Here is a 15227-nt window from a genome sequence, read left to right as displayed (position 1 = left end):
CACCCGCATCATCATAAAGTTTTTCTCACGTTTCGTTTTTGTTTCCATTTAAAACAAACAAACAAAAAATCCTTAAATATTCCAAGTCCAACGGTAGTCAAATACTGTATTCAGGTATGTTACTCATCAAGGAATACATTTATGTAGGGAAGTTTTTTCCTAGGTTGATTGTACACAACTGTTTATTTGGTTTCACGACTGTTTATATGGAAACATACTAGTTTTAACCATAATGATAGAAATCACCTCTCTTTTGTTTTATCTCAATACTGTTCAGCATAGCTCACCAATCTTGTTCATCTGACTGTGACAATCTTTTGATGTACCATAGTTTCAGAGACATAGGACCATCTTCAAGCATCAACCCGGCCCCTATTGTGCCTGGTTGCATAACACATGCCTCCTCAAGCTTTATATCCAACCACAGACTTATAGAGGTCTGTGATCCAACACACCAATTTGCAAAACCATCCTCCTGATCACCCGGTCAACCGGTCATTGATTATACAATATGAAATACATGCACACATTCAGTGTTTAGATGGCACCAGCCTCCAGTCATCTTAAGTTGGCTTCAATTAGATTAAGGCAATATGCAAAAATGCACAGAAATAATTCAGTTCACAGTTTTTATGTTTTAATTGCAAAAATAATCAATGTACAAAATATGTATTGCCACATCCCATATATTCACTGTAATTAATGTCTAGAAGAAATTCTTTATGATAGTTGTCACTGCCTTGGCCCACATTGGCACATGCCTGTCTTTCCGCTTGAAGAGATCTGAGGTCACTAGGTTCGAGGATTGGTACAGTCTGACATGCTCCTGAAAAGTACAAGGGAAACAAGATCATGACATTAGTGGTGGCACATGGTCCTGTCTGACCTGTGTGACCTGTGAAGATCTGGGGTAGAGTAGGTCTTCAGCATCCCATGCTCGTCATAAAAGGTGACTATGCATGTTGTAAGGGGCGACTTACAGGATCGGGTGATCAGGATCACTGACTTGGTTGATACATGTCATGATGCTCATGATGTCAACCCCTGGATTGTCTGGTCCAGGCTCCAATATTTACAGGCTACCATCATATAGATGGAATACTGCTGAATGCGACGTTAAACAACAAACAAACAAACATGGTCCTGTGTACAGCACACTCGTTACAAACGAAGAAAAGTAGGTGGGAGGGTGACCATGTTTGCCAAGCTTAAGTCTTGAGAGTGCCCAGGGCTTTGGCTCTGCCCCACACTGAAGCACATGTCACATGTGGTGTCTCCTTAGGCAAGAGACTTCGATGGAGATGTGCCTCTGTTATGATTTGTTTGTTTGTTTGTTTGTTTGTTGTTTAACGCCGCACTCAGCAATATTCAAGCTATATGACGGCGGTCTGTAAAATAATAGAGTCTGGACCAGACAATCCAGTGATCAACATAATGAGCATCGATGACATGTATCAACCAAGTCAGCGAGCCTGACCACCTGATCCCGTTAGTTGCCTTTTACGACAAGCATAGTCGCCTTTTACGGCAAGCATCGGTTGCTGAAGACCTATTCTACCCCGGATCTTCACGGGTCTTACCGAGTATGAACGGTACCTGGTAGAATAAGATGGTAATGTGATCGTAACCCTTCTACCGCCTCATATTAAGGCAGCGTGTGCACCCCAGGAGGCCTTTTAGCCTGCTTCAATGGAGAAATTTGATGCAGTTTTTATAAATACCCATTAATATTATTGCATGCAATTGAACTATAGTATCTTGACAACAGCATGAACTCTGCCATGAACCAATGAATATTGACTGTCAGATCAGATTTTGCCTTTACACAGCAGCAAGCAAATTATTTAATCAAGATGCTTATTAAGAAATACACACAAAGAACATTCACAAAAGTTGCAGGGCTAGGTAACTTGTGTTATACAAGCATGTTTCATACTATCTGTGGCTAATGTTAAATAGTGCGAATGCAACCATGACAACTTGCCCTGTCCTTACAACTGGAAGTAACGAGATTCCTGTGCAGGTAATTGGACACTGTGTAGTGGGGTAAAGGTATGTACAAAGTTGGTGAGTTGCCAACTGTGCACTCCAATGTCCCGTGACATCATAAGAACCTAATCCACTTAGGTTACTGTAAGGAGTAGCAGCAGGCCTTGTGTTTCAAAATATCAGTCAATTTCAACATGATAGACTGAATTACCTCTACAAAGTAGGATTAACTATAATTAATGATAATTAATAATAATTAATAATAATTAATGATAATTAATAATGATTAATAACAATAATAACAACAATAACAATAATAGAAATGGGCCATTATATTGTGCATATTTCCACACTCAGGGGTATGCTCAAAGCGTTATTATTACCCTGGTCACTGGATCAGTGTGCACTCAACAATCATTTTCAGCTCCTTGGGGAGTATACAACCCAAGCTGACTGTTAGGTGAGCTCATCCTACCGGGTACCCTTTCACTGCTGGGTGAACTGAGGCACATTTCGAACAAAGTCACTTGCCCAAGGAGACACCACATGTGTTACATGTTCTTCAGTGTGGGGCAGGACCGAAGCCCTAGAAACTCTCAGGAGCCGAAATGCCGAAACGAAATCACCCATCCAAGGACTCTCCGCGACCAATGTTGTTTAACTTCACCTGATTTGTGAGCTGTGCGCTGTGCATAGGATCACATGCCATCACTGGTGTATAGAGAAGCTTATCCAGTGCCTTTTGATATCAAATATATCAATATTGGTCGATAAAAGTTTAAACTTCTGAGGATATTAAAAGACACTCGGGTGAGATTCTAGTTATCATCTAAATACCTCCTCCCAACTTTTTCAGTTTGTAAAAAGTAATGGCCAGAGTCTTTATTACAATGTCATCGTAGCAATATCTCCAGTGGAAGCCAGTTTTGAATGATAAATGTAATTTTTTGTAAAAGTATTTTACTATTAATCCAAAAATAAAAAGTTTGGATGAAAGTTCAAACTCTCATAAATAATTCCTTGTGGTCTAACTGTACTGCTAGCATGTTTATTTTTGAAACAACAGATTTGGTAGCAGCTAATGGAAAGCCTTGCCATGTTGCACAGATCATGTTTGATATGAAACCCATCTTATACAAAGGCTGCGACGATACACCAACTGTGCCATCCGATACGTATCACGATACATGTATGTGCCCAAATCTGTGGTGCGTAAGCCATGTTTTTCACAGACAGGAAAGTCAAGTACCTAGCACACTGACGATTTACAGCTGGCAGTGTCAGGTATGACACAATAGATGAAAATATTTACCTTTTCACTACTATTTTTCACTACTAATACGGATTTGGTGCAACAGCCATTAAAGTTAACATTTAAGGTATGAAACAAATATTTGCTACTTAGTGTGCGACTTTGATCGATACTTGTATCAGGAAGTAAAATATCGCAATCCACCACTCACCTCACGTAGCTGTTCCCGCAAGTGTTTGTTCTCCGTGACAACAGCCAGCTGACACTCTAGGTCTCGATACACCGACCTGTACCCTGCAGCACACAGAACACAGTGACAACAGACAATTGGGGGACAGGGTCTTTCAAACTCAATGAACTTGAGGTGTACATGATTCAAGTTCATCTTGATAAATCCCGTACACCATGTGATTGACACGATTTGAACATGAACATTATATGCAAGTTCATAGGTTATGTAATTAATTTGAGTGATACATCATTGTGTGACAATTAGATATACATTGTCAGAATGGTATTCAAATTGATTTGAGTTCATATTTCTGAGATATTGTGACATCCTATCAAAGTTTCAAAAGCTATGGGTTTTTTTTGTAAAAGAAGGCCACAAGCTTATCAAAGTCTTACAACTATGTTTCCTGTTCAAGAAACTGCCAGGTTCCTTGTGTTAAAGTAAAAGGGTTGAAACGATACAGCAAGGTCACGATACGATACGTATCACGATACATAGGTCACGAAACGATACGTATCGCAATACACATATTTACGTCAAATTGCATGGAAAATTCTTGACAATCAATATTTCAGAGCAGGTTCAAAAGGAAAAGCTATCTATAGACACGTCAGGGCTATTTTTAGTAATGAACTTAAAACGTTAATTACAATACATTTTGCTCTATCTGACAAAACACCAGGGGTCATTAAACGAGTTGTAAGTAATATGTTTCAGCAAGTATATGTCTTGTATCAACATAATCAATACAGAGAAAAACGTATTGTGTATTGTATCGTAACATGAAAACTCACGATGCACCGATGTACCGTTTCACCCTGATAAAGTAGCCTACCAAAGTTTGGAGAGCCAATGAAGGTGAGGCTGGGGAGGCTCTCTCCAGGAAGGTAATACCACAAGCCTTTCACATGGAAGGTCCACTTGTCTCGGAAGTACTCGAACATCTGGATTCTCCGTGTCTGACCATACCAAACCAAGCTCTTGAAGAACTGGTTGGCTATGTGCACATATGCTGTCGGAATAGATCCAGCAATCCCTTTGGCACCGAAGAAACCATTCACCTTTGCACAAAGGGTTTGAAATGAAAGCAAATGTCAGTGTAAGCACAGACAGTACATGACAACATAATTTATCATACCTCCATGACAGAATGATGAGATCTGATTGGTCAATGTGATCTTGAAAGAATACTGTGTAATCCGCCTTGGAGCGTAATAATCTTATACCACGCTTCAAAGCAAAAAGCCGCAAGCTTTTTCAATGGAATGGAATGTCAATGGAAGTCACTTGACATACCACAAGTTAACCTCAGCTCAATCAAACTGCTGTTTTCTATCAATTTTGAATTTGTGTTAATTCTTTTTCAATGTCACATTCAAACATGTCGGTAAGTTAATTTCTTGTAGAAGGATCACTAGGGGTACATGTGATGTTATGCATCCCTTGTTAGTTTTTATATATAATAACCCATATATATAAAACCTAACGCAGGACATAAAACCTCATGTACCCCTCGTGACCCATCTACAACTTATAATGTCAGAGTTCATGACAGCACAATATGTCAGTGTCAGCACTGAGTATATATGACAACATAATGACTGCAAATGTCAAGACTAAGATAATCATGGATTCAAGACAACATTATCAATATAAAAGCTTATTTTCAGACTTGTGCAAACATTAAATTGATGATGTACCTCTGGTGATGCCATTAGAATGCCATACTTGGCATACGACTCCTGCAGAATTACATTCATGTAGTGATCGGTCAGGTTGAAGTAGCCGGAGGCAAGGAGAATCTCATCTCCTTGAGATGCAGATCGGAACAATTTCAAAGTGATGTTCTCATCATGTGTGATCCCAAACGGCCCCATCTGTATCAGTGGGTACACCAATGTGTCATAGCCAGATGAACTGTCTTCATCGTCCTCACTGTGTGTGCGATCACTACTACGACTTTCATCTTCCATATTCCATGTTTCTTCCATTGCTGAAGTAAGCAGATTTTGAATATGTTTCCGTGCTCTCCTCTTAAATCTACATCCATCATCTTTATCTGGAACCAGAAAACCGATGCATGATACAATAGTGAATGATTATGATGGATGCTGATGACATACTGTGATCACCACTGGGTGATGGTAGCAGCTTCGTAAGTATTGAGCCCCCACCCCCAAAAATAAAGAAAAAATTATGACATAAATAAAAACATTTTACAAGCATGTTATCCACCCCAGCTAACATAAGGAATTTAGATTTTGATCTGACATCAAACTTTTGGAATTGATTTAAGACTAGATTACAGTTACCATGGTAACCCTTTTAAACAGATGTCCAGCATCTCCCGGTCATGGTCATCATACTGCGTGTTAAACACATGACTAACATTTCACCATCAGACTTAGGCCAGCTGTGATTGTGCAGATATAGAGGACTCACCTGTAAATGGATGTACAGATTCATCATCTGGAAGTGTTAGGGTGTTGTCATGGTTCATCTTGAAGGAAAAGTTGCCCACTGTCTTCACCAGATTGTCAAAGAAGTCTGCTAGAGACTTACTGTCATTGAATAACACATATCTGTCCTGTCTGTTGGTGAAGTAGTTGTCACTCAGATTTGCCCTGAAATTAGATTTGCGTTCTTCTTTATCAAAAGAGCTGAAAGGAACTAATACCATTGTCAATGCAGTTAGTGCTCTGAGTGTTAATCCAAGCAAGATACCAAAGGAGGAGTGTTGGGGCACTAGCCTGGAACACTATACTAAAGTCATGCAGTGAACGTTGTTTCACGTTTCAGTCAGAACCATACCACAGAAACCTGTAAATATTTAGTCATAGGGGCATGGTGACACACAATCATCCAAGTCATAGGGGCATGATGACACACAATCATCCAAGTCATAGGGGCATGATGACACACAATCATCCAAGTCATAGGGGCATGATGACACACAATCATCCAAGTCATAGGGGCATGATGACACAATCATCCAAGTCATAGGGCATGGTGACACACAATCATCCAAGTCATAGGGGCATGATGACACACAATCATCCAAGTCATAGGGGCATGATGACACAATCATCCAAGTCATAGGGGCATGATGACACACAATCATCCAAGTCATAGGGGCATGATGACACAATCATCCAAGTCATAGGGGCATGATGACACACAATCATCCAAGTCATAGGGGCATGATGACACACAATCATCCAAGTCATAGGGGCATGATGACACAATCATCCAAGTCATAGGGGCATGGTGGCACACAATCATCCAAGTCATAGGGGCATGGTGACACACAATCATCCAAGTCATAGGGCTATGATGACACACAATCATCCAAGTCATAGGGCATGGTGACACAATCATCCAAGTCATAGGGCATGGTGACACAATCATCCAAGTCATAGGGGCATGATGACACAATCATCCAAGTCATAGGGCATGATGACACACAATCATCCAAGTCATAGGGCATGGTGACACACAATCATCCAAGTCATAGGGGCATGATGACACACAATCATCCAAGTCATAGGGGCATGGTGACACACAATCATCCAAGTCATAGGGGCATGATGACACACAATCATCCAAGTCATAGGGCATGGTGACACACAACCATCCAAGTCATAGGGCATGGTGACACACAATCATCCAAGTCATAGGGCATGGTGACACACAACCATCCAAGTCATAGGGCATGGTGACACACAATCATCCAAGTCATAGGGCATGATGACACACAATCATCCAAGTCATAGGGCATGGTGACACACAATCATCCAAGTCATAGGGCATGGTGACACACAATCATCCAAGTCATAGGGGCATGATGACACAATCATCCAAGTCATAGGGGCATGGTGACACACAATCATCCAAGTCATAGGGGCATGGTGACACACAATCATCCAAGTCATAGGGCTATGATGACACACAATCATCCAAGTCATAGGGCATGGTGACACAATCATCCAAGTCATAGGGCATGGTGACACAATCATCCAAGTCATAGGGGCATGATGACACAATCATCCAAGTCATAGGGCATGATGACACACAATCATCCAAGTCATAGGGCATGGTGACACACAATCATCCAAGTCATAGGGGCATGATGACACACAATCATCCAAGTCATAGGGGCATGGTGACACACAATCATCCAAGTCATAGGGGCATGATGACACACAATAATCCAAGTCATAGGGCATGGTGACACACAACCATCCAAGTCATAGGGCATGGTGACACACAATCATCCAAGTCATAGGGCATGGTGACACACAACCATCCAAGTCATAGGGCATGGTGACACACAATCATCCAAGTCATAGGGCATGATGACACACAATCATCCAAGTCATAGGACATGGTGACACACAATCATCCAAGTCATAGGGCATGGTGACACACAATCATCCAAGTCATAGGGGCATGATGACACACAATCATCCAAGTCATAGGGGCATGATGACACACAATCATCCAAGTCATAGGGCATGATGACACACAATCATCCAAGTCATAGGGGCATGATGACACACAATCCTCCAAGTCATAGGGCATGATGACACAGTCATCAAAGTCATAGGGGCATGACGACACACAATCACCCAAGTCATAGGGCATGGTGACACACAATCATCCAAGTCATAGGGCATGATGACACACAATCCTCCAAGTCATAGGGCATGATGACACAGTCATCAAAGTCATAGGGGCATGACGACACACAATCATCCAAGTCATAGGGCATGATGACACACAATCATCCAAGTCATAGGACATGATGACACACAATCATCCAAGTCATAGGGCATGACGACACACAATCATCCAAGTCATAGGGCATGGTGACACACAATCATCCAAGTCATAGGACATGATGACACACAATCATCCAAGTCATAGGGCATGACGACACACAATCATCCAAGTCATAGGGCATGGTGACACACAATCATCCAAGTCATAGGGCATGGTGACACACAATCATCCAAGTCATAGGGGCATGATGACACACAATCATCCAAGTCATAGGGGCATGACGACACACAATCATCCATGTCATAGGGCATGATGACACACAATCATCCAAGTCATAGGGCATGGTGACACACAACCATCCAAGTCATAGGGCATGGTGACACACAATCATCCAAGTCATAGGGCATGGTGACACACAACCATCCAAGTCATAGGGCATGGTGACACACAATCATCCAAGTCATAGGGCATGATGACACACAATCATCCAAGTCATAGGGCATGGTGACACACAATCATCCAAGTCATAGGGCATGGTGACACACAATCATCCAAGTCATAGGGGCATGATGACACACAATCATCCAAGTCATAGGGGCATGATGACACACAATCATCCAAGTCATAGGGCATGATGACACACAATCATCCAAGTCATAGGGGCATGATGACACACAATCCTCCAAGTCATAGGGCATGATGACACAGTCATCAAAGTCATAGGGGCATGACGACACACAATCACCCAAGTCATAGGGCATGGTGACACACAATCATCCAAGTCATAGGGCATGATGACACACAATCCTCCAAGTCATAGGGCATGATGACACAGTCATCAAAGTCATAGGGGCATGACGACACACAATCATCCAAGTCATAGGGCATGATGACACACAATCATCCAAGTCATAGGACATGATGACACACAATCATCCAAGTCATAGGGCATGACGACACACAATCATCCAAGTCATAGGGCATGGTGACACACAATCATCCAAGTCATAGGACATGATGACACACAATCATCCAAGTCATAGGGCATGACGACACACAATCATCCAAGTCATAGGGCATGGTGACACACAATCATCCAAGTCATAGGGCATGGTGACACACAATCATCCAAGTCATAGGGGCATGATGACACACAATCATCCAAGTCATAGGGGCATGACGACACACAATCATCCAAGTCATAGGGCATGATGACACACAATCATCCATTGTCATGTAAACAGACTGCCATATCACTCAGCGTTAACATGACAACAAATGGTTTGTTAATTAATCATACATAATAAACAAGCCTTTCACATACCTCAAAAGGTCTTAATAGTAACTATACCCTGTGAATTATAACATACCCGCTAATGATAACACTGTCATCAAACAGGTACACTTTTAGGTGGGTCAATCCAATGGTTTCGTTAAATCTTTCTGGCACTACTCGTTTCAGCAAGCCCCTCAGATCTGGAGTGTGGTATAACGATACGTCCATACATGAAGGGAAGTCTTTTAGAAGCGACTGTAACATAGTTCTCGAACTGGCAGTCTTCCCCCGGGACCCTCGGGTGTAGTCCAACAGTATGTTCACCTTCATGTCACAATTTCCATCTTTCCTGGCATTTTCACATGCCTCTCTGACACAACCAACCTGGAAACATTGGCAGTCTCTTCTGACATTACTCCCTTTCAATGTAATACATCATGTACATGGCAATATACCACTCAAAGAAAGTTAAAGATGACCCGATTCATTCATATTACTTAAGTTAGTGAGTTTGGTTTAACGCCGCTCTGAACAGTATATCACAGCGTGTCAGAAACATAATTGGTGTGAACCGAGATTCGAACCCATGATCAAATGTTTCTGACTTGCCCAAGGGACGCAACTATGCAGTTGGCACCATAGTTTATCATTCCATATTTAACAAAGAAGGTTGTATTTGTTTGTTTGTTGTTTGACGCCGCACTCAGCAATATTCCAGCTATATGACGGCGGTCTGTAAAATAATCAAGTCTGGACCAGACAATCCAGTGATTGACATCATGAGCATCGATCCACGCAATTCCCGTTAGTCACCTTTTACAACAAGCATAGTCGCCTTTTACGGCAAGCATGGGTTGCTGAAGACCTATTCTACCCCGGGTCTTCACGGGTCAAAGAAGGTTGTAAGACAAATAAACAAAACAAAATGTCCAGTGGTTTTGGAGACGAGGATTTAGGCATGACTCATGTTTATCACAAGAAGAAGACATTCAAGATGTTACATTGTCAAGTTTACGTATGGACAGACTAACATACAACACATGATGACATCAAGGTGAAACTTAAACTTACCAATTTAAAGATGATAGATCAAAGATTGGTAAGCAATTCCCAGATGTTAAGACATGTAAGGTGAATAAACAAATATTCACGAATCTGAATCTAGATGCAAGTTAGCTGACCACATATTAGTACATTTATCCTTAATCATGTTATTTCAAGCTCCTTCTCAGCATGTGACACCTTCGTTACACTCTCAGTAACATTGATGCCACCAGTGTGGGTGCGGCCATTACAAGAATCTTGGAATCTGCCCTCTAACCCAAAACGTAGTCACGATTATACTTTTGTTTATGTCTTTGGGAACTCCATCATAGTGAATTTTGAAAAGGTTTATGACTGACCATATTTCCCAGACGAATTTGTTTGTTTGATCAGATTGGTTCGAGATTGCAGATGATCAGAAAATCAACCAAATTCTCCTTTACATTCTTACTATTCCAATTACATGATAGTTGTAATGAAACAGAAATTCAAATTGACAAACAAAGAAAATACAGAATCTGGGGTAAGAGTATTCGGCGTCACAGCAGTCATTACTTGTTTATAAACAGAATGGTCTGTCAGATGTGAGTGTAACCCCAAGCATGGTTGTGGCCGCCTATCACAGTGGGGAGCTTTAGTGGCAGCGATAGTATAGAGAGATCTGTGAACAGGCTATTGCTGTGAGGAGCTTACTGATATTTGTGTGCTTATTGTACTTTCATGAAAACTACTTACAAGGTCATGTTCTAGCTGACCAGTTCCAAGATAGAGTGATGCTATTGTTATCCTTTTTCTGGCTTTCCTTGCTTTGATCTGGAAAAAACAACATCTAGCATGAACTAAATGGGCAGGCAAGTAGGTACAGGAGTGAATGTTGTTGTATGCCAGATAGCAACATTATGTACAGCCACATCATGGCAGCCAGCAGACAATGTTTCTGGACCAGTCAACCAGTAGTTGATAGGATGGGCAACAGTCCCCAATATTGGGGTACTTTTGGGTTCTTCTGACAAGCATGGGGCACTAAAGACCTCTGCTTGCCTGGAATCCTAGCAGAGAACCCACAAGCCAAATATTCTCCTCATTTGCATTCTCCATTTATCCGTGGATGCAGTTTCAGCAGCATGTGAACAAACTGGACACTGGAACTTCTTCATTAGAGAGGATGGAAAATGTGATTGTCTTTTTTCTTTGATAGGGGAAATAATAAATGTATATATTCATAGCTTTATCCTGAACATTATGATTGTCAAATAGCTCACAAAAACATTTGTCTCCACACAACATTAATTAGAATTAATAAATCTAATATCCATTATGGTTTTGCCATGGACATGAAGTATGCTACACAATTTCTACCTGTTTTGGCTGAACAAATAATGTACTGAGGTGTAATATGTGTATGTCTTGAACAATAATTGGGGAAAAATAATCATGAGACTGTAACTGTGGACAATCCTACGTCAGTGAAACATACTGCCCCATCAACAGTAAATCAGCCATATTGAACGATATCAGCAACTGCCCCAATCACATATCAACGGAAAACATCCAAATCCTCTCCAACAACCTCCATGACTTCATTAAAAGAAACTAACAGAAGCAGACCACATTTGTTGTCACAAGCCATCAATCAACAGAGATCAAGGCTATTTCATCCCATCCGCCTACTATGAACTCATTAAGCAATATTCACCCCACCTATGTACCCTTAATCCTGTTTAATTGTCTGCCTCATTATGTGATCTCTGTCCATCATGTTGTTACAGTATTATCCTTCTCTTGTCATTATTTAACCTACTTATGTTAATCTCTCTCTTGTTGGCAATTGTTGTTACTGTAAATCTTCCACCTACTATATGTATTCTGTACCATGTTCATTTTTCAGCCTTGCTTGATAATGAATTATTTAAGTTGTTTGAGAGGCATTACTTAGACACGACGGATGACAAAGTAGAGATAATTTATGGATAACAACTTCTTTGTGTACTGTAAAGGCGACATTTCGGTAGAGATCCTTATACAGTCAAGTCCCGTTAATCCGACATTGTTGGTTGCATATGATTATGTCTGATTAACGAGTATGTCGGATAAACGAAATTAGGTAGTATCAACATTTGTGATCGAAGATTGGACAACTATATGATACAGAACGATTCAAACATGTTGTAATAAAAATAGGAAATATTTATAATTTTATATTGTTGTGTTTGTTAGTGGAATATGTTTTCTAGTCATGCAACCTGTAAAGTTTAACACAAAATTACTGTTACAGACTGCATGGCTGATTCAAAATACTGATACTGTGTACTCGCGGGCAGATGACCACGGAGTACGCTGATCACTTAGTCACAACAAGACTGATTAATGAGTGATTTCAGCAATTCATTGCAAATTAGGTGTGTTGGAGTCGGAATGGGAGACTGTCGGACTAACGGGTCTAAATAGCACTGATTTGATTGGTTCCCATCATTTGTGTCGGATAAAGCTGACAGTTGGATTAACAAGTTTTGTATTAACGAGACTTGACTGTACAAGGATTGTTTGATAGGCATTAGTTAGAAGTCGACAGATGACTAAGTAGACACAATTTATGGAAAACAACTTCTTCAAGCTTGACAACGGTATAAGGATCTATACCTAAACGTTGCCTTCACAGTATGAAAGAAGTTGTTATCCATAAATTGTGTCTTCTTTGCATGACAATGGAATAAGGATCTATACCGAAATATCGCCTTTACAGTAAATAAAGAAGTTATCATCCATAAATTGTGTCTACTTTGTCATCCGTCAACTTCAAAGTAATGATTATCAAACAATTAATTTAACACAAAATAAACTAACAATGTAACCAGCCTGTTTGCAGTACCTACTCTGCCTCATACAGGAACAGATCAGTGAAGATCTGGGGTAGAATAGGTCTTTAGCAACCCATGCTTGCTGTAAAAGGTGACTAAAGGGTGGTCAGGTTCGTGGACTTGGTTGATGCATGTCATCGTAACACAATTGCATGGATCGATGCTCATGATGTCAATCACTGTATTGTCTGGTCCAGACGCGATTATTTACTGACTGCCGTCATATAGCTGGTATATTCCTGAGTGCAGCATTAAACAACAAACAAACAAAACATACAGAAACACATAGTGTAGCAGTTGGTCATATAGAGTCATGATCATTACATGAATTTGTAATTGCTCTGGCTTTTACATAGTGTCTTTTTGTGGGAATATAATTTCTCATGGAAACTTCAGAAAATATTTCTAAATAACCATCAGAAATATGCAGCGATAATACATTTGCAACATACCCTCCAGAAACACAAATAGTGAAAGATTCACCTTCAGAACTTCATAGAACTGTGTTGGTTCAGTGATGACCAAAACCTGATCGCCTTTCACCCTGTAACAAGGGGTGAACTTGCCCATCCACCCAAAATAGTCAAACACATGTGGTCTTGTAGAACACTGTCTGTGAGTTGCTCGTGCTGTGTGTTGTAAAGGGTCACTGACTCCTGTATGGCTATTGTTGCACTGATATGTTGTTGCAAACCTGAATAAATACATTTGAATACCTTTAAGATATCTAAAAATAGAAAACCAAGCAACATTTTCTAACCAAAACAATTCATAACCCTGCATTTTGTAGATAATATTGGGGCTTTAGAATAAAGAAAATAGCAAAATGACTGTGTTCATATTCAGATAACCACTTCATAAAGCTGTTGCAGTGCAAACTTTGTTTGTTGTTCGTGGTAATTTTGCCTAAATATTTATATTTCATAGGACATAAACAATATTAAACAGTTTCAAAACTTTCTGAATATCTGGTCTCAATTTTGAAATAAAAATTCCTGCTTAAGTGCTTTCAATCAGTAATTTTACTCCAGATAAAACTGGCGTGGCAACATAAGTAGTTTCTATTATTAAATACAATAGCGAAATCCCTATTCCCTATATCCCTATACCTCAGATGTGCACCCCAAGTAAGTTAAATATGAATGAATAGGTCCACGGTTGGAACGATATTGTATTTTGTATTGTTTGTTTGAGACTATTATCATGATTATCAATATATCTGTGTACTGGTGAATCGTGACATCCCTAAAGCAACCATAAAACATAAATCTGGAATAAAGTAGTCTACTATGACCTACAACATTTTTTCACATATTGATAGAGAAATATTTATCTACACACTTCGCATCTAGGTCAAGGTGACAACTTGAACAAAATAGCAGCTGTTAGAATTGTACTTTATGTAAAATGCTTTGACTAATCTCCATCAAAATGTTTCCAGTGTTTGAGACTGCCAGGGAGGACTAGATCATAGACCCATGTTTGATTAACATTTGTACCATTTCCCTATAATATATTGGACAGTTTTCAAGTCTTAGGAAATGTTCGCCCACAAATCAAACGTTAATGCAAGAAATATGAGCGACCTAATAACGGTGGCAAAATTTATTACTTGTTTTTAGAATCAGAATCATCATCGCTTGACTCTACGTTCAACTTTAACATAAAAGCAACCATGAACCTTGAAACTGCGTTATAATGTCTATTTTTCCAAGTCAACAGCAGACGAAAGGCATGCTTTTCCGCCATGTTGATATAGGTTTATGTAAAACATCAATTGGAAACAACAACGGA

The 15227-nt window shown here is 40.1% G+C and overlaps 1 protein-coding gene across 2 annotated transcripts; it reads right to left on the bottom strand.

Annotated features, from left to right (window-relative positions):
- Positions 1-620: 620 nt before the first annotated feature.
- LOC124132341 (CDP-diacylglycerol--glycerol-3-phosphate 3-phosphatidyltransferase, mitochondrial-like) lies at positions 621-15187 on the bottom strand. Of its 2 annotated transcripts, none has more exons than XM_046496233.2 (9): positions 15115-15187; positions 13917-14127; positions 11311-11388; positions 9626-9915; positions 5916-6097; positions 5174-5532; positions 4309-4534; positions 3453-3535; positions 621-826 (listed from the first exon to the last, which is right to left on the bottom strand). In XM_046496233.2, exons 1-9 carry the CDS (start codon positions 15180-15182, stop codon positions 707-709), a joined length of 1617 nt encoding a protein of 538 aa, XP_046352189.2. In that variant the 5' UTR covers positions 15183-15187; the 3' UTR covers positions 621-706. The 2 variants fall into 2 exon arrangements, with proteins under 2 accessions (XP_046352189.2, XP_046352181.2); XM_046496225.2 differs by having other exon boundaries at positions 15046-15180.
- Between the last annotated feature and the right edge of the window lie 40 nt (positions 15188-15227).

The sequence above is a fragment of the Haliotis rufescens genome, unplaced genomic scaffold (assembly GCF_023055435.1).
Source record: "Haliotis rufescens isolate VD_foot unplaced genomic scaffold, xgHalRufe1.0.p SCAF_20, whole genome shotgun sequence".
Lineage (NCBI taxonomy): Eukaryota > Metazoa > Mollusca > Gastropoda > Lepetellida > Haliotidae > Haliotis > Haliotis rufescens.
Note: the sequence above shows the minus strand (reverse complement) of the source record. Positions and strands in the feature narration are given on the sequence as shown.

Bases quoted from the DNA above. Each gene is read 5' to 3' on its own strand.
- LOC124132341 (XM_046496233.2), bottom strand. From the start codon at position 15,182: ATGGCGGAAAAGCATGCCTTTCGTCTGCTGTTGACTTGGAAAAATAGA. The intron at 4,535-5,173 runs GTACATCATCAA...CTTTGTGCAAAG, and splicing joins TTCTAATGGCATCACCAGAG to GTGAATGGTTTCTTCGGTGC. The intron at 3,536-4,308 runs GTAGGCTACTTT...TGTGTGCTGCAG, and splicing joins CATTGGCTCTCCAAACTTTG to GGTACAGGTCGGTGTATCGA.